The sequence below is a fragment of the Lacerta agilis genome, chromosome 4 (genome assembly GCF_009819535.1).
Source record: "Lacerta agilis isolate rLacAgi1 chromosome 4, rLacAgi1.pri, whole genome shotgun sequence".
Taxonomy (NCBI): Eukaryota; Metazoa; Chordata; class Lepidosauria; order Squamata; family Lacertidae; genus Lacerta; species Lacerta agilis.
In genome coordinates, this window is record NC_046315.1 from 18,168,131 (window position 1) to 18,188,647 (window position 20,517).

At 44.3% G+C, this 20,517-nt stretch overlaps 1 protein-coding gene across 1 annotated transcript; it reads left to right on the plus strand.

The window, feature by feature from the left end:
* Nucleotides 1-4,832: 4,832 nt before the first annotated feature.
* CFAP300 (cilia and flagella associated protein 300) lies at nucleotides 4,833-16,220 on the plus strand. Its single transcript, XM_033146173.1, has 7 exons — nucleotides 4,833-4,984; nucleotides 5,405-5,486; nucleotides 6,624-6,696; nucleotides 8,006-8,172; nucleotides 9,331-9,503; nucleotides 12,668-12,734; nucleotides 15,620-16,220. The coding sequence occupies exons 1-7, from the start codon at nucleotides 4,872-4,874 to the stop codon at nucleotides 15,749-15,751; spliced, it is 807 nt and encodes a 268-aa protein (XP_033002064.1). The 5' UTR covers nucleotides 4,833-4,871; the 3' UTR covers nucleotides 15,752-16,220.
* The last annotated feature ends 4,297 nt before the right edge of the window (nucleotides 16,221-20,517 follow it).

Sequence of the window (20,517 nt, forward strand, 5' to 3'; positions counted from 1 at the left end):
TCCCTAAAAAGCCTGTGGAGCTGAAAAGACCTAGCAGACTGAGCGCAGGATGACATTTGGTTGCCTCCGTTTTATAACTCTTCATAAATTTTCTTTGAACCAGTGTAAACTACAGACAAAGAAAACAGGATTTTGCAATAAAAGCTATTTTTGGAAAAGCTGGACAAAGAAACTGCAGGGCTTCCTGCTCAGCAGTTAAAAGAAGCAGTAGGAACACGCTTTGGAACATAGGGACGTAAAAGGTCTCCTTGTACTAAGTCAGGCCATTGGCTCATCTAGTTCAGTATCATCTACACCAGGGGTCAGCAACCTTTTTCAGCCTTGGGCCACAGACCATGTGGTGGGCCAGATTATATTTTGAAAAAAATAATAATGAACAAATTCCTATACCCCACAAATAACCCAGAGATGCATTTTAAATAAAGGGACACATTCCACTCATGTAAAAAAACACAGATTCCTGGGCCGTCCATGGGCCAGATTGAGAAGGCGATTGGGCCACATCTGGCCCCTGGGCCTTAGGTTGCCTAACCCTGGTCTATACTGACTGGCAGCAGCTCAGAGTTTCAAGCATGGGACTTTCTCAGCAATAGCTGGAGACACCAGGGATTAAACCGGGGGCCTTCTGCATGCAAAGCAGATCATTTACCACTAGACCATAGATCCTCTTATCCCCACAGTTCAGGTGACCCAACCCATCCCAATTCCCCACTAGTCCAAAGGGTTAGTTGTAAAATATGCAAGTAAGTGTGAGTTTAAGAAGAGTATTATTGTTGTTGTTGTTGTTGTTATTTCACCCTATTCTTCCTCCCACAGAAGCCCAGGGTGGCAAAGCAGCCAAACAGTGGAATTGACAATAATAGGAACAGTTAAAAAGATTAAGAGCATCTAAAAGCATTTTAATACAGCCGCATATCCGCGCAGGTAATACTGTCAAGGTTGTTGGAAACAGTCTCTTCCAGCCATCATTTTTTGAGTGAACATGTTTGAATTCCTCCTGAATGTTAATTTCGAGGGAGATAGGTGCACATTACTAGGGAGGACAGTCCACAAATGGGGGGGCACCACTGAGAAAGCCCTGCCGTGGGTCAGCACCAAGCAGGCAGCAACCAGAAGCAGCAAAGTGTCCTCCACCACAGCTGCAAAAGATGCACAACAGGGAAGCAACAGAGCCCTGGCGTTAACAAGATCAAGGGTAGTAGTAGTAGTAGTAGTAGTAGTAGTAAGGCTGACGGTGTGTGTGGTTAGAATGCATATCAGATGTGTGTAGGGGGGGGGGTTACTTAATGCCATCCCTTGAATTTCACTTGTAATTTTAAGGTGTAAGTGGGAGTTGCCTAAGCCCCATGAATAGGTGGAATATCTAATTATGGGGGCAATTTGATGAGGGAAGGAGCCAAATGGCAGTTGTTCCCAGCCAATAAGGCATAGGGGACCTTTCTGTGCCACCCTTCTGTCTGACAAAGCAAGGTATAACAGCCACTGATGGAAACTCGGGGTCGGCATATCTGAAAGTAAGTGATGGAGGACATAAACCCAGGTGAGTTTTGAAGTGCACAGATTGAGCAGCTTCTGCAGAAAGAAGACGTTTTAATTTATTTCATTCATTTCTCAACCACCTTTCCCAAGACAATTTACAACAATTATAATAAAACCAAACAAATTTCCCATATTAAAAACTGATTTCCTGTTTCCTTGAATCCCACCTGAGGGCGGGGACCATTCAAAGTCTCCCTTGCAAGAACAGGTGTAGACTCACCTGTGCTTCCGGCCAACATCCTGCACGTGCCTTCCTTGGCCTTTCGCCGCCTAAGGATCTGGAACAACCAGCTGGAGAAGTGAACACACCCTGACTCAATGGCTGATCAGACAGCTGACACAATGACTCGAGTGGGCGAAGCCTCTTGCAGCTGATCTATATCTCCAAAGCTCTACTATATCTGTTCCTGTGCATTATTCTTATAGAACACAATGTTCCAACTCCTTTCTCTGTATGAAAGTAACTGCTGGAAGCCAGTTGCAGCTGCAACTGCTTCCAGTGCAACTCTGATGATGAACATACTTACGTGGGATGAGCAGATTGATGGACATAACTATACCAGCAACCTCACAGGGAAAAGCTGAAGTTCTAATCAATCTGTTCCTAACTGTGCTTAATGTTTATACCACCAGATCATCACACTATCTATTACTCAGAAGTAAAAGGTAAAGGTAAAGGGCCCCTGGACAGTTACTGTAAGTCCAGTCAAAGGCGACTATGGGGTTGCGGCACTCATCTTGCTTTCAGACCGAGGGAGCCGGCGTTTGTCCACAGACAGCTTTCCGGGTCATGTGGCCAGCATGACTAAACCCAGGCATAGGTAAACTTGGCCCTCCAGATGTTTTGGGACTACAACTCCCATCATCCCTAGCTAACAGGACCAGTGGTCAGGGATGATGGGAGTTGTAGTCCCAAAACATCTGGAGGGCCAAGTTTGCCTGTGCGTGACTATACCACTTCTGGCGCAACGGGAAACCAGAGGGCACAGAAACACCATTTACCTTCCTGCCACAGCGATACCTATTTATCTACTCGCACTGGCGTGCTTTCGAACTGCTAGGTTGGCAAGAGCTGGAACAGAGCAACGGGAGCTCACCCCGTCGTGGGAATTCGAACTGCTGACCTTCCAATCAGCAAGCCCAAGAGGCTCAGTGGTTTAGACCACAATGCCACCCACATCCCTACAGTGAGGCATGCTTTCAAAGAAGCATGCATTGGATGGGTCCCTTTAAAAACCCTTAGTCATGCTGGCATTTTGCTTACTTTGCTAGCATGACCGATACCACTGAGCATCAGCCCAAATCAATCCAATTAAAATGTTACCGATCCCTTGGAAGGAGGAGGAGATGGGGAGAGAGAAATACTGAGTCAGGCTGTACCTGTCAGTCAAACGAAACTGGAGTAAAGAGTACATACAAAGAAGCCAACAAAGTTTGTTGCCTCATTCTGAACAGGTTATGAATGACAGGGATGAGCGCAGTGGGCTTGGTGGAGGGCGGTGGCATACACCCTTAGTAGTAATGATCAGGAACAGGTGGGGGGGGTGGAATAGGCTACAGGTGATGGTGTATGCAGAAAGTGCTGAAACACTTCCACATTGATGACTCTGCATATAATAATAATGATGCTACTGTTACTGTTTACTAAACTGATCAGGAAGACTCATACAATAGTTATTTAATTTGTACATGCTGAATTGCTTTTATAGTGCGTGTGATTTTCATAGTGATGAATCATTATGTATATTATTTGTTTGTTTCATAAAACGGATACACCACTTGATTGTAAAGACAACAAACAACCTCAAAGCGGTTTACAAAAGAAAAAACAGTAAAATCAAGGAAAAAACCCATAGAATCTTAGATGTGTCCCAAGGGTCATTGAGACGACCCCCCTGCAATGTAGGACTCTCACATATGACTGACAGATGGATACCCAACCTCTGCTTTAAAACCTCCAAGGAAGCAGAGTCCACCACTTTTGGAGGGAATCCGTTCCACTGTCGAACAGCTCTTACTGTCAGAAAGTTCTTCCTGATGTTTAGCCGGAATCTTCTTTCTGGTAATTTGGTGTCATTGGTTTGGGTCCTACCCTCCGAGCAGGAGAAAATAAGCTTGCTCCATCTTCCATGTGACGGCCCTTTAGATATTTGAAAATAGCTATCCTATCTCCTCTCAGTCTCCTCTTTTCCAGGCTAAACATACCCAACTCCCTAAACTGTTCCTTCTTCTGACAACTCTCAGAAATTTTTGCTTCAAAACATACAAAAGGTAAAACAATCATGCAGAGTAAAATTACCTCAACTTTCTAAGCATCTGCGTAGGCTTGTCTAAACAGGAATGTTTTTAGGTGCTGAAAAGAGTACAGTGAAGGTGCCTGCTTGGTCTCAATAAGCAAAGTGCAGGCGCTGCCACACTAAACTTACAAGTGTGTGTGGCAATACTTTTATTAAGACCAACTAGAATGTCACAAAACAGTGAGCAAAAAGCTGGCTTGATGTTCAAGTCATAAAGTCAAGATGGAGTATCAGCTAAGGATTAGCCGCGAAGCTAAAAAAAAAAATGAAAAAGTCAAAGATGTCCACAATATTTTTCAAACTGATACGCCCACTGATTTCTGAGGTTTCTAAACTTACAAATAGGTGTCGCACCTGTAGCAGCGCCAATTCCACCAATGGAAGTGGCCGAGTGTGCCCACCATGTGCTATTGTGAACATAATAGACATAGTCAAAACAAAATAAAATAAAAAATTCCTTCCAGTACCACCTTAGAGACCAACTAAGTTTGTTCTTGGTATGAGCTTTCGTGTGCATGCACACTTCTTCAGATACCGCATACCAAGAACAAACTTAGTTGGTCTCTCAGGTGCTACTGGAAGGAATTTTTTATTGTATTTTGTTTTGACTATGGCAGACCAACAGGGCTACCTACCTATAATAGACATACACAGACATAATAAATGTAATATATATATAACAATGACTAACCATAACAGGCGTGTGTGTGTATATATCTTAAAGACTAATGAAAACACAGCAACACACAAATACACACACATATATGCTTATGCATTGAGAGAGAGCGACCAAAACTTCCTGAAAGGCGAAGTATATCCATCCACTTAAATATGAATAGAAAATAGCTCAGCCGCCCCGCTCCCTACCTCTCCCCACCAGCTGACTGCAGATGTTAAATCTCCTGCGTTGCAGAAGCGGAACCGTTGTCACCTGGCTGCTTGTTTCCTGGGGGGATTTAAAAAAAAGGGTTCAACGCTGAGCGGCCAGGGAGAGCGCGTTGCCATGGGAACCGCCCGCGTCCTGCAGAAACGGCGATGGCCGCCTGCGGAGAGGGAGGCGGGGAGCCCCGCTACGCTTTCCATCACCTCCTGCAAAAAAGCTTCCCAGTGCTGGAGAGCAGGGACATCCGAGACCGCCTCCTCAAGTGGTGGGGAGAAGCGGCCATTCCTTCTGCGGGTTCTCAGGCGGGGGGCGGGGAGGAAGGAAAGGGGGAGGGGAAAGTGGGGTGAAATGCAAGAGAAAATGCAAGAGAATGGGGGTCAGTCTTCTGGCTAGAGAGGCTGCCCTCAGGACTGTGGGAGGGCAAGTTGCGTTTCAGGATCAGGATTTAATCGAGAGGCTTCACTGCTGCAATTGGAAATCTTTCAGCAAATAATTGCTGGCATACAGCTCCGCCCCAGAGCTTAAATCGCATTATTATTATTATTATTATTATTATTATTATTATTATTATTATGCCACGTTAAAGATTCTGTTATCCTTTTTCCCCAGTGTGGAATCCCTTCATGCTTATTATTATTACGTGAAGAACACAAGCCTGACGGACTTCTTTTTCTACATCCCGCAGGTCCATGGATGGCAGAATCGCTGCACAGGCATTCAGCTTTGATCAGAACTTCAAAGTCTACCAGAGGGATGATTTCATTATGGTAGTTAACCAAATCTTGCTTATTAGTTTAAAAGTGGGTTTCGTAGAGTTGGGAGGGGCACCTAAGGGTCATCTAGGCTGACCCCAGGAATCGCAGCTGTTGCATCCAAGACAGATGGTCATCCGACCTCTTGTTTAAAAACCTCCAGTGAATGAGAGAGTCCTCCAGCTTTTGAGGTAGTCTGTAGATTTATAGGCCACTTTGGAATTTTGATTAAAATGTTCAAAGTGGTGTCTAATAAATAATACTAAAACAGAAGCAGCATTAAAATATCAAATGGCTAGAAGCACAATAGGGCAAAACAGCAGCATGCATTATTTTAAATACAACTCTGTTTCCAACCCTGGTTTTATAGACTGTTCAGTTTAATTTGTGATATACAGTTGCATTTTTAAATTTTGGTTTTTAGGATATTTGATTGAATGTGGTTGTGTTTTTCTTGTTTTTATGTACGCTACTTAGTAATTTATATTAGATTAAGTAAGACAACATGTTTATTTATTTTTATTTTTTAAAAAAACCTTGTTTCTCATTTCCCACAATACTTTTTTTTGTTCACAAGAGTGCTTCTACAGGTCATTCCTATAATGTGTGTGTGTGTGTGTGTGTGTGTTTTAAGGGGAAGAATTATACCGCTGTGTGAACTTGCAAACTGTGATTGTGTTTGCTCAGAAGCAGCTGGGCAGACATTTCTCATTTATAAATAGACATGGGTATAAATCCTTCTCACGTTCCAGACTTTTATCAGTGGAGTGACTTGCAGCCGTAGTTCCATGAATGAAAACCCTAATTTGGTCAGCAATCTTGAATTTCAGACATTTGGAGACGATTAGACAAATTTACAGAGGATGAAGCTGTCAATGGTTACTACCGGTAGTTAATATGACTATGTAGCACCTGATGGGTCAGAGGCAGCATGTCACTGAGGAACAACAACAAGAAGGGGCTGTTGTTCTCATGTCCTACTTGTGGGCTTCCTATAGGCATATGTTTGGCTAGTCATAGGACTGATGGACCTCTGGTGCAGGGCCCTTTTATGGTGTTAAATCAAGCCAAAGCCATCTTATTTGATGCGTGTATCAAATGAGATAATAGAATCTGTTTAACTGACAATTTTTATTGACTCTGTACTTCTAGGCCTTTTTTAATCATCCAGAGGTTAACAGCAATTTGAAATTGATTTCACCTTCTGGACAATGGACTACATTAGGTAAAAATAATAAATTTGGGACAACTTGTCTTTTAAATCCATTTTCCTTTCCCCCTGCAAAATGACTTGCTGATTCTAATGATGGTGTGATTGGTAGCGGTTATTTATATATTGCTTTCCAGGATACAGATCCTTACAATACAGCTTATACCAAAGTTGCATGAAGATACATTAATAAAATGACAATCAACAATATTAAAATATTGTTAAATATTAAGTAACAATATTAAAACTTTTATTTAAATTCCTACTGTTGTTTGTGGTCAGTTAATACATTTCTAGGTCAGTTTACTGTTGAAAGGTGATGTAAAATGTATTAAATTTATATGGTGAACATTATCGCCTGCATTTGCAGACAGTAATGCATTGTCAGCTGTTTCCCTTTCATCTTAGTCTCTTCAAACGAGTTCCTGATTTATTTATTTTTTAAGATAGCCTTTAATTTTTTGGAGACCAAGTAAAAGTTCCTCCTTCTGCATTGACATTTTTATTGCTTCCTTTTTGTGGTTTCCTCAGCTTTGATACTACTGAATAAATAATTTTATATGAGCTGTTCAAAATTATTTCATAATTGAAAATTGGGCAAGAGAACATAAGAGAAAATTGGGCAATATTTTCATAAGAGAAAATTGGGCAATAGTTCCTATTCATTCCAGTCCAGTGAACAGAAGTTCTAAGCTGATCATGCCCAATGTGTGCTTGTTACATTTGCATACTGCTCTTCCTCAGGGCAACATTTTAGCCTGTGGTTAGACTGAGAGATAAATGACCTACAAAGGCCACCCTACTGGGAATGGAACTAAAGTACTTACAAAGAACACGAGAATGCTGTTGAAAATGGTGTATCCATGTAACCCCCCTTCCACCCCATAGTGTCTAGTTCCACCTACCCTGTGTCCTCATGTCACAACATTTTGCATTTCCTCATGCCTGCGCCATTTTATTGGCTGCTTCACATTAAAATAACTTCACCATGTGCTGGACTAGACATTAGGGAAGAGGGAAGAATTCTGCACCAAGTTGGGGGGTTTGCCAACTTTTGTATGCTTTGTGACCTGCTTGTAATTGTGTTGGAATTTATCTTGCTTTCTTTTAACCAAACTCTACCCTATTCCACCACACTGGGTCTAAAGGTAGTCATATTTTTCATACGTAGTAAGTTGGGAAACATTTCAATAGGTTTAAAGTGTTGCAAATTTAAATGTAACCTTGATAGTATTAAGCCACTTTGTTCAGATATGAAAATATAATCTTGCAGATTCGTAAATGCTGTTGTGATTGTTTGTTTGATTTCTGCCATATGTTTCAGATACCAGTGTGAGAAAAATTGATGTCAAGAATATTCTGTGCAAGCAAGTTTCCATGTCATTTTTTGACCGATTATACTGTAAAGGGGTTGTTCGAGAAAGTGGAAGTATTGTGAAGTGTTTTGATGAATATCACGATGATATTCTCATTGCTGATGAGTTAAGAAAGGTTAGTACAAGTGTGGTTAACATCTGTCGTCTGTCTATTATTATTTTATAGTTTAATTATCATTTATTAAATTTATTAGTCACTTTTTCTTGCCAGGGCAACCACATAGTTATCACAGCTAATATTGATAGCCTCCATATGGATCTTTTGTTCATAAACAGCACTAAATCCCAATGTTTTTTTTCTCAATTTCCTTTCAATTTTGCTATCATCTGATGATGTCAACATGTAGTTTCAGAGAACTGCATTTTGCAGCCAGTTTTATTACAAATTGTGAAATATACAAGCCTTTTATGCTTGGAGCGTACTCCTACTCCTCCCTTTGACCAATTGTGGTGCAGAACAAGAAATTCAGTTGCTCAGTTCCTTTTTGCCTCTGCAAAGTCAAAACCTGCTTGAGGTCCAGGAAGTGTTTTTATGTCCAAAAAAAAGCTCATCGTGATAAAATTATGACATGCTACTGCATCTTGACTGATGGTTACCTCCCTTGGTTTTGTGGGCTGGTTTATATAGACATTGCCCGAGGAAGAATGATAACTTAAGATGTGCTAGAGCAGTGAATAGCCTGCTAGATGTTGCTGGACTTAAGACAGTGGCGGATTTTGGGCCCTGTGCAATGCTAAAATTCATCACACACACACACACACATACACCTCTCATGTTCCATTCTATAGCGTTGGGATATTATATTCACTAGTTTCTTCACTTCGGCTTCACTGGAATACTTACCATGTTGGGTTAGTAGAGACTATTTACATGCATTATATTTTGTTACATTGTTAGGAGGAATTTCCCTTGGAATGTTCATGCTTAATACTAAAGCTCTTTAAAACTCTTATCATTTTGCTCTTGGTCTCGTGTTACTGTGTTTTTTTAATTCTCGTTCAAGTTGCAACACAGGGGCTTCCTTTTGACATATTTCAAAGCTGATGGCAACTGTGCAGTTTGGTCAGTGATTGGGCCAGATTGTGGTCTGGAATTCCTGCTGCAGCACTGCATACCTTTTTAAAAAAAAAAACTATACCCAAATTAATTACCAAATTTATTGTATGTATATATAAACAGAAACCACTGGGAATACAAAATAGAGTGTTTTTGTAATATAATATATAAAACATTATCCATATTACATTGTCTTTCCTCTTTGTCTCATGATAGGTACTTCTTCTGGAAGATTCAGACCACTATGACTTATTTAGCCATTTAGATCGTGAGGAATTTCTCTTCTGTCTTTTTAAGCATCTTTGCCTTGGAGGAGCTCTTTGTCAATATGAAGATGAACTTGGTCCATACTTAGAAACCACAAAGGCTTTATATAAAGAACTTGTGAGGTGAATGTGTTTTTGCTTTTTTAATGTGAATCTGATTTACTTACTGATTTACTTACTTGTTTTACTTGTTGGTGTAATCATGGAAGATGCTCTGGGGCAGGTTTCAGCTTTGCAATGACATCATATATATCACGTACATCCAACAGGTAGATCGTGATCTACTGGTAGATCACTAGACGTCTGTGGTAGATCACTGGCTTCCCCTAAAGAAGCTCAACAACTTTGTCTCCCCTAAGAAAAAGCTCAACATTATTGCCTTGCACACCAAAAAGGGGCTTTCCCCCTCCCTAAAACAACTTTGACCTGAACCCCTAAAAGACGGGCCTTCCTTCTTCCTAAAAAAAACCTCAACAACTCAAAAAAGCTCAAAAAAGGGGGTAGATCACTGCAAGTTTTTAACTCTCGTAAGTAGATCGCAGTCTCTTGGGAGTTGGTCACCCCGATATACAGTGGTGCCTCGCAAGACGAAATTAATTCGTTCCGCAAGACTCTTCGTCTTGCGGAAATTTCGTCTTGCGAGGCACCTTTTCCCATAGGAACGCATTAAAATTTAATTAATGCGTTCCTATGGGGGAAAAAGTCCGGGGGCCCCTCCCGACCGGCACCGGAGCCAAGCCAAGCCGCGTTTTAAGACTGCAGTGAGCGAACAGCAGCGCTGCTGTTCGCTCGCTTCAGTCTTAAAACGCAGCTCCGCGGCTCCGGGAGGGAGGGAGGGGGCCGTGGGATGATGCCCGACATCGGGCATGATGCCACGGCCCCCTCCCGACCGGCACCGGAGCTCCGCGGTGCTGTGTTTTAAGACTGCAGCGATCGCTGCAGTCTTAAAACGCAGCTCCGCGGCTCCGGGAGGGAGGGAGAGGGCCGTGGGATGATGCCCGACATCGGGCACGATCCCACGGCCCCCTCCCGACCGGCACCGGAGCTCCGCGGTGCTGTGTTTTAAGACTGCAGCAATCGCTGCAGTCTTAAAACGCAGCTCCGCGGCTCCGGGAGGGAGGGAGAGGGCCGTGGGATGATGCCCGACATCGGGCACGATCCCACGGCCCCCTCCCGACCGGCACCGGAGCTCCGCGGTGCTGTGTTTTAAGACTGCAGCGATCGCTGCAGTCTTAAAACGCAGCTCCGCGGCTCCGGGAGGGAGGGAGGGGGCCGCGGCATCATGCCCGACATCGGGCATGATGCCACGGCCCCCTCCCGACCGGCACCGGAGCTCCGCGGTGCTGTGTTTTAAGACTGCAGCGATCGCTGCAGTCTTAAAACGCAGCTCCGCGGCTCCGGGAGGGAGGGAGGGGGCCGTGGCATCATGCCCGACATCGGGCATGATGCCACGGCCCCCTCCCGACCGGCACCGGAGCTCCGCGGTGCTGTGTTTTAAGACTGCAGCGATCGCTGCAGTCTTAAAACGCAGCTCCGCGGCTCCGGGAGGGAGGGAGAGGGCCGTGGGATGATGCCCGACATTGGGCACGATCCCACGGCCCCCTCCCGACCGGCACCGGAGCTCCGCGCCGCCGAGTTTTAAGACTGCAACAATCGTTGCAGTCTTAAAACGCAGCGGCAGGGCTCCGGGAAGGAGGGAGAGGGCCGTGGGATGATGCCCGACATTGGGCACGATCCCACGGCCCCCTCCCGACCGGCACCGGAGCTCCGCGCCGCCGAGTTTTAAGACTGCAACGATCGTTGCAGTCTTAAAACGCAGCGGCAGGGCTCCGGGAAGGAGGGAGAGGGCCGTGGGATGATGCCCGACATTGGGCACGATCCCACGGCCCCCTCCCGACCGGCACCGGAGCTCCGCGCCGCCGAGTTTTAAGACTGCAACGATCGTTGCAGTCTTAAAACGCAGCGGCAGGGCTCCGGGAAGGAGGGAGAGGGCCGTGGGATGATGCCCGACATTGGGCACGATCCCACGGCCCCCTCCCGACCGGCACCGGAGCTCCGCGCCGCCGAGTTTTAAGACTGCAACGATCGTTGCAGTCTTAAAACGCAGCGGCAGGGCTCCGGGAAGGAGGGAGAGGGCCGTGGGATGATGCCCGACATTGGGCACGATCCCACGGCCCCCTCCCGACCGGCACCGGAGCTCCGCGCCGCCGAGTTTTAAGACTGCAACGATCGTTGCAGTCTTAAAACGCAGCGGCGGGGCTCCGGGAAGGAGGGAGAGGGCCGTGGGATGATGCCCGACATTGGGCACGATCCCACGGCCCCCTCCCGACCGGCAGCGGAGCTTACCTTTTCGCTGCGGTCGGGAGGGATGTTGTCCGCCTCTGCCATTTTGGATCGACTGCGCATGCACCGTCGATCCAAAATGGCGGGCGCGGACATCACCCCTCCCGACCAGAGCGAAAAGGTAAGCCAGCTTACAGTGGTACCTCGCCAGACGAATTCGTCTTGCGAAAAACAGGCATAGACGAATTCGTCTTGCGAGTCAACTAAAAACTCGCAAAACCCTTTCGTTTTGCGAGTTTTTCGTCTAGCGAGGCATTCGTCTTGCGGGGTACCACTGTATATGATCTAAGCAGGGCTGGGCAAAGAACAAGTTTGCAATGCCTAGTCTATTCCTTGTCATCTTATAAGGAACAACCTTGTCCACAAAAGATATGCATAGAAGCTGGCTCCCAGGTAGGAAGCATACCCAATAAGGTTTATGAGTGTGATCCTATTCTAGCAACCTACAAATTGAGCAGCAACATACAGAATTCCCACCCTTGCCATGGCTAGTTGGAGCATCAGTCCAAAAAGAAGCTTGGGAATAAGGGTTTCACAACATATTGGAAGTACTCTAAAATCTTCTGGAGTCATTTTCCTCCCTTTCCTTTTCATTTCTTAATTCCACCTTTTCCTCCATTTCCCCACTCAGATCTCCCAACGCAGCTTAAAGCCGTAACACCCTTAGCAAGGCCGTGTTCACTCTTGGCTGCCGTGACATTTTTCAATATTTTCCCACCCACTTGCTGACCACTCTCTTCTGGAAGGTTTCCTTTCTCTTTTTTTATTATGTTTCTTGTTTTTACTTGTTGTTCTACTGCTCCTTCTTTGATCCTGAAGGTCTCACATGATCTTGTGTTCTATTAACCCTTCAGCTGCCAATCCACACAGTCTATCTTGGACTGTAAATTCTGACTATTCCAGATGTCATTATTAAAACAGTTTATACTTTTTTTGAATTTCAGTGTTCAAAAGGATCCTGAAACTAAGGAAATAAAAATAACATCTACCATTTTTAAAGTCTGCGCTTATGTAAGTATTTCATTAGGAGGAGGGGTACTAATCATGTAACGAAAAATATTTTCAGATACAAATTTCAAGCAAATTATGAATAAAGACAGTCAAGCAAACACTGTTTGGCCATGATCAAGCCACAGCAAAGTACTTTTACATCCCATTGATTTTGATGTGTGAAATTGTTGTTATAACACTAAGCACTTAAGAACAAAAATTCACAGGAAATTTTATTTACAAAACAATGCAACTTTCAATAACCATAATCTTTCAAAGACCTGTTGAAGATAAAATAATAAATAAAAATCTTTACAAATAGCTGAGAAGTCATCCAACAAAATTGTGCATCTATTGACTACTTTAGTTCAAATTTTTAGAACATTTCAAAACAATAATTTGACATGGGTGACGTCATTGTCAAAAAAGACATAAATTTTATTAGAAATTATTGTTGTATTGTTTTTTCTCCTTTAAATCTTGTTAACTTGTTAGTTTAGACATTGAAACAAACTTCTTATGGCCAGAATGGGAGAGGTAAACATGTGCTAGGATCACTCGCATCAAAACCAATGAGACATAGAAGTGCATAACTTTTGCTGAACCATGAGGATTTTTCTGCAATATTTAAAAATTATTTTTTCTCAGTTTTTGTATAAACTTTAAGAATGAGAACTACGATGGGTATTTGTACTTTTAGCTATGTTGGCATCCAATATATTACAGCACTTGATTGCATCCATTACTACAACTTACTTTGGTCAATCTGAGGACCGTCTTGATGTGATTGTATAAGTGGATGTTGCAGATTTGGATGTAACCTTTTCTATTTACACAACAATCTTCCAAGGTAAACTGGGTATCGTGCTTATGATCAGAAAATCTATTTAAGAATACAGTTGCATTTCTGTCCCGCTTCTGTTTTGGAGTTGTTCTTTGATAAATTTCTCTTCACTGTCATCAAGTGCTTGTGGGAACCCAGCCATGAGTCATTGTATCTAAGTCTGCATCCGAAAATAAGAAATAGAAAATGACAAATATTCTAGTCGTAAGACACAGGTGAAAGAAAGCTGTCTTGGTTACTCTTGCTATGTGATTTTTTAACAGCAGCTGAGAATCTAACCTTAGTCCCAGAGTGCAAATCATGTAACAAATGGTTGACCACCCACCTGCAGTTAAAGAGGATGATAAAAGGTTTTCTGTTTAAAATGATAGATTCCTTTATAATTCAGTGGAAACTTTGCTGAATAGGACTGTATAATAGCTATATAATGATGTTTGGCTCATCATTCTGTTAATGATCAACCCAACCCATTTCTCAAGATTTCAATCCACTGTGAACATTATTATCATTTATAGTACTGTGAGCCTTAAGTCATAGCTGTCAACTTTTCCCTTTTCTTGCGAGGAATCCTATTCGGAATAAGGGAATTTCCCTTAAAAAAAGGGGAAAGTTGACAGCTATGCTTTAAGTACATATGATGCTGCTTTATACCAACACAGACCATCAATCCATGTAGTTCAGTATTGTCTATAGTGCCGGGCAGTGGCTGTCTAGAGAGAGGGGGGTCTTTCCTAGCTGTGCCTACAGATGCCAGGTTGGTAACTTTTGCATGCAAAAAGTTGGTACCTTTTGCAGTGGCATTGCAATGGGGGGGTGGCGGTGTGCCCCGGGTGCCATGTCTGCGGCGGTGACAAGAAGGCACCCTGCAGGGGCTCATGGCAGTGCGAGCAGCCATTGCGCCGCCGCCGCTGCATGTGGAGGATCTTCCGTTTGTGGCTGCAGCCGCGAGCAGAGGATCGCGGCGCCGGCGGCAAACCACTATGTACAGCGCATGTGCGGCATCACATGCATGTGCTGTACGTAGCGACGCTTGATATGCGCTGTACATAGTGGTTTACCGGCAGTGGTGCTCCAGCGCCGTATGGACAGTGCCGAGATCGTCTGCTCGCAGCTGCAGCCGCTGTGATGTTTGGGCTGGAGAAAGACATTGAGTCTCCTGAACAATCGACTAGGAGGGAGAGAACATGCCAGCCGGGCATGTGTCTCTGCCGGATTCCTACTCGTGTGTAGGACCTCCTGACGGGGAGCCATGCTGAGTGCCTGCAGCCTTTCCCCTTCCTTCCTTCCACGCTCTCTCCCTTCCTGGCCTTAGGGGAGAGGACGGGGGACAACGCGCAGGGCGGGTGCCACTTTGCCGCACTCCTGGTGCTGTTTGCCCCATGCTCCTGGCTGCACACCGTAAGGCCGTGAATATAAGCCGCACTTTACCTTTTCATGGTCGGAATTTTTTTTGGGGGGGAAGTGAGGCTTATATTCAAGCCAATACGGTACTTTTGTCCCTGCTGTTGAAAGACATTAATCAGTGCAGTTGTAGAGCTCCTTGTAGTCCCACAACCGACAGCGCAGCACCTTCACCTGCAATATTCCTAGCTCTCCACTGAGTGACATTTGCCTGGAAAGGATGCTTCCATGGTCCCCTTTCCTGCAGCAGTTCTTGTTAAGAGATGGAGACAGCTCTGGCTTTGGACTTGGTTCTGCCAGCACTCTCCCATTAACTGCAGTCTCTTGTCTCCTCTTTCCTCCTCAGCTGCCTCTGTTCCTTATATAGCAGAAATGAGGGCAGGGGAAGTGTGAGACAACTGACCACTACCAGTCCAAGCAACTTCCAGCCCAGTTGTGCTGATAATCTTTTCAGGTTACCTGCAGTGCAGAGCTGATGTGATGAGCCCCAATAGTATCCAATCTCCTGCATGTGGTTTACTGAAACAAGCCAAATTCAAACAGAACAGAGCCAAAGAGCTGTGCATGCTTAATCCCATGTAAATCAGGCTTTGCAGTGTTCGAGATGAATTAGTATCACACATTACTTCCTTATATTAATGCTATATATTTCGTCTTCTAGGATGCTCATGGCCTTTGTTACCCTTCATCCAATATCCATGAACAGAATTTTGCCTATTTGATTGTGAATCCTTTGAAACGACACATCTATGTCTTGTACCACTCTTTTGGTGAAGCTTGTTTTTATAATTGACTCTCCTCACTTCTCAGATATATTTGATTATTAGAGGGATTCTTTTTTTAAAGTATAGCTTTAATGAATTATGTTAATATTTAATAAAGAATAATAACTTGTCAGGATTCTGTTATTTACAATGATATCTGTTTTACCTAGACATTGGTCACTGATAATTGATTTTGCACACATGCTATTTGTATTATTATTGAAAACTGTAAAGCCATACCAATACTTGCAGAATATATTCTCTAAAAAGTTTTGGTGTTCCTGTATTGACTAATATTCTGCCGTTACAAAGTTTTCTTTCTAAAACTAGGCTATTGTATTGATACATTTTAACTTTATTTATTTTATATTTTAAAAAACTAGCTTAATAAATTACTGATTGAAAAAAGAGCCTGTATTATTTCCTAAACATGTTTTGGGGTATGGAATGTCCTTCTATATTGTTCTAACTATTAAGAGGTGTAACATTTCCAAACTCGTATTCCTGTGAGAAAGAAGTCTCTTATTTTGAGATAATAGGATGCACTTTGAAAGGGATATTGTGATTTTGTCAGTCCAATTTGCAAGCTGTGATGACTTTTCTTGACTACTCTTAACGCACCCTTGAAGACAGTATGGAAACTGCAGCTAGCGCAAAATGGTGGTACAAGGGTACTGATTTGCACTTCAAAGCACAGCCATTTAAAACCTGTTCTACAGGATCTGCACTGGCTGCCTATATTGTCGTATGTCCAATTCAAGATATGGATGTTAAAATACAAAGCCGAGAGTGACTTAAGACACTTGATGGAGCACCTCTTTCCATACCAGTTGGCCCAGGCTTTGAGATTGGAAGAGGAGTGCCTTCTCACTATCCCATGGAGTGCTGATCCATGTGGAGATGAAGGTTAGGGCCTTCTCTGTGGTTGGCCCCAGATGTAGAACTCCTTCCTTTGGAGCAGGCTTCCTCAAACCCAATCCTCCAGATGTTTTGAAACTACAATTCCCATCATCCTTGACCACTGGTCCTGCTAGCTAGGGATCATGGAAGTTGTAGGCAAAAAACATCTGGAGGGCCGAGTTTGAGGAAGCCTGCTTTGGAGACACAGAAGGCAACTCAGGCTCATCAGGGATGTAACTAACTCAAGAAATTTATGTTTACCCAGGCGTAATAAATAAATAAATAAATAAATAAATAAATAATAACAATAGCAGTACGTATAACACTTTCAAGTGCTCAAAGTGCTTCACAAGCATTTTCTAGTTGCAATCCTTACAACAACTCTGTAAGGAAGGTAACTTCACCAAAGAGTATGATGAGATAGTTCAGGCTTGCACCGATCTGTAGTAATTTTCTTAAAACTATTTAGTATTGTTTCTCTGTATGAAAATACCCATCCCTTTAAGGTTACTGAAGGCAGGACTGCCTGTAGTAACTCACAATGTTTATATGCTGAAGTAAGCTCCACTGATTTCAATGGTACTTCTTGGATTACAACTTTATTTTGGTGCTTTAGTTTGTGACCTACTTCTCAGGCAGTTTCTCCTCCCACACTCCTTAAAGAAACTTTTCGCCATTTGCTTGTAAACAATGGGAATTACCTTTTGGAAGATTTCTTGCATGGCTTTGCTGACACTATTGACATGGCTGGCATATTGATGGCCAAGAGCGAGTTCAGATGGTTTTGTAACCCCATTTTATAATTAATTGCAAATATGGTGACTGCAGATGGTGACAGCAGTCACGAAATTAGAAGATGCCTGCTTCTTGGGAGAAAAGCAATGACAAACTTAGACAGCATCTTAAAAAGCAGAGACATCACCTTGCCGACAAAGGTCCGTATTGTTAAAGCTATAGTTTTGCCAGTAGTGATGAATGGAATTGATGCTTTTGAATTACGGTGCTGGAGGAGACTCTTGAGATCAAACCTATCCATTCTGAAGGAAATCAGCCCTGAGTGCTCACTGGAAGGACAGATCCTGAAGCTGAGGCTCCAGTACTTTGGCCACCTCATGAGAAGAGAAGACTCCCTGGAAAAGACCCTGATGTTGGGAAAGATGGAGGGCACAAGGAGAAGGGGACGACAGAGGATGAGATGGTTGGACAGTGTTCTCGAAGCTACCAACATGAGTTTGACCAAACTGTGGGAGGCAGTGGAAGACAGGAGTGCCTGGCGTGCTCTTGTCCATGGGGTCACGAAGAGTCGAACACAACTAAACGACTAAACAAAAAATGTTTTATTTGCAAGCTATAATTGCCCAGGATTGGGGTAAGTGGCTTGATGTCACCCAACTAGGAGGGACTCGCATCATCATCATCATCATCATCATCATCATTTTATTTGTATGCCGTCTTTCCATAGTTAAAACAATGCTCAAGGCTTACAGCATGACAAGATTTACATAATTACCAACATAACAAAAGTCTTAAGCAATAAATAAAACACATCAAAAATTACACAACCAAATGGAAAACAATTTCCACATAAATGATAAAATCTAAAACTAAGAATACATCATTAATATCAACCACAATTTAAAATGACATAGATAAAAAAATATTCTGATTGTAGCAGGCCTGTCTGATCAACAGCTCATCACTGTCCAGTTGCAATGTATTTGCATGTGATGACATGGCAGATTCCCCAAGCCTTCGGATGCGATCATTTTAATATAGCTTGCAAACTATACAGCTTCTACAGCCAGTTGCTGCTTTGACTGCAGAAAGCCTATGCTGTTACCTAAAATGCTTTTCAAGTAGCCAGTCATTTTATGGATGCATTGTTTATTATTTATAAATAATAAAGTCTCCAGCTGTATCCCCACCATCTCTGGCTGGGACTGGAAATGCCCCATTTGAAACCCTGGAGAGTTACTGCCAATAGACAGTACTCTGAGCTAGATGGTCTGAAATATACTGCAGCTTCATATTTTAAATTTTGGACTACAGGCTGTAAATTAGACAAGAATGCAGCAAAGGTTCTCACACTCCTGCCCCCTGCAGACTACTTGAAAATTACAGGCGTATCAGTGGACCATTAAAAAAAATCACTTTGTATAAATCAAAGCTTATTCATAACGTCATATTTTTAATTGCCATCTTTGTAATCCGATGGATTTGTGTTTTGTGAGCAAATGTCTGTGAAGTCAAGTGTAGTACAAGTATCTGTTAGCTTGAAGTACCACTTTGCTAAAGCTAAGTTTTACTCAGAGTAGATCCATTGAAGTTAACAGACCCAATTTAAGTCACTGTCATTAATTTCAGGGGGTCTACTCTGAAGTGACTGGCATGAGTTTGGCCAAACTGCGGAAGGCAGTGAAAGATAGGCGTGCCTGGCGTGCTCTGGTCCATGGGGTCACGAAGAGTCGGACACGACTGAACAACAACAACTACTCTGAAAGAAAAGAAAAGAAATATTTGGATACTACTTTACCTTTTCTAACTTTTTTTTTTTAATCGGACTGCACCAGAACCCTATTTTTAACCAAACACAAACGCACAAGGGCCTAGGGCTCTTTCTTCGCCTCTGGCCATCTGCCTTTGGTCCGAAGGGCTTCAATCTCTGCTATCAGAAAAAGAAACAAACCAAAGCGAAAACAGATCCACCTGGAGCTGGCCGACCACAAGTTTGGGAACGTCGCGGGAGGCAGAGGCTAGCAGTGCTGTCTGCCTGCGTGTGGCTGAAACTTTTCCTTGCACTTGTTCCACCCCTCCCCACGTCCCCACCATCACCAGCTCCCGTGTCAAGGAGGGTGTGGGCGTGTGACTCTGGTTCTGGTGGGGGCTAAACGAAGAAGAGCTCTGGCCTTTTTCTGCAGCCCACTTTGGGGGACGGGGTGGCGTTGCAGCAGCTTGCACCGCTGTCAAGGGAAGAAGGGGCGCCCTGATCCCCCCCAAGTATGGGGTTTGGAGCCTGTGCTGTGATTAGGGTCCCGTTTCCTTCCCTCATCGCCCCCCACCCGTTCTGGTGCGGGAGAGGGAGGGGGAACCCAACCACCCCCCAACTTCCCCTCCTCCCCGTCTCCGTGGGAGGGATGGAAAACCTCTTTCTTTTAAAGCAAGTCCTGTAAAACACCGCGGTTGCCGGACACATTCGCGACGGGAAACAGCCGCGCGGGCGGGCGCGTAAACTGAGAAAACTCACCCCACGCCGGGTGTGTGTGTGTGTGCTGTGTGTTTGTGGGGGGGGGGGAGAGAGAGAGAAAAAAAAATGGAGGGCGGGCGGGGAGGAAGAGGGAGTGTGTATGTGTGGAGGGGCGGGGGGTGGGAGAGAAAGAATGTCCTCTCTCTAAAATCCAGCGCGGCCGGGCGCGAGAAGTCCAGCAGCGGGAAGAGGAGGAGGATCTCCCCCCCACCACCCTCGCCGGCTGGGCTGCGTTAAAGTCCCGCCGGATTCGGCGCGGGCGGGCTCTCGCTGGGCGGAGCTGGCTCGGGCGGGCGCGTCTCAGAACTTTTGTTTGGCGGTGTTTGTGCGCGAGTTCTGCGAATCCGGCGGCGGCGCGCGGGACGAGATTCCTCGGAAATAAATACGATAGATATATGTATATAAAAGTTCTCCTCATTCTCCTCGCCGTGTCGGTTTGAGGAAGGGAGTCGGAAAGGGCTGCGTTGTGCTGCTGCTGCTGCGTGTGGAGGAGGCGCAACTCGCAGGAACTTTTTTTAAAGAAGAAGAAGGAGGCGGGCGGGCAGCCAAAACCGGCGGCGGCGGCGGGGGATGCGGGACGGAGAGCGCGGAGCTGCGGCCGCTTGAGAAAGAAAGAAAGAGAGAGAGAGAGAGAGAGAGAGAGAGAGAGAG

What these genes read in the sequence shown, in the direction of transcription:
- CFAP300 (XM_033146173.1), top strand. Translation starts at nt 4,872, where the DNA reads ATGGCCGCCTGCGGAGAGGGAGGCGGGGAGCCCCGCTACGCTTTCCAT. An exon ending in TTGCTGATGAGTTAAGAAAG is followed by an intron (nt 8,173 to 9,330) that starts GTTAGTACAAGT and finishes GTCTCATGATAG; the next exon opens with GTACTTCTTCTGGAAGATTC. An exon ending in TTTTTAAAGTCTGCGCTTAT is followed by an intron (nt 12,735 to 15,619) that starts GTAAGTATTTCA and finishes TTCGTCTTCTAG; the next exon opens with GATGCTCATGGCCTTTGTTA.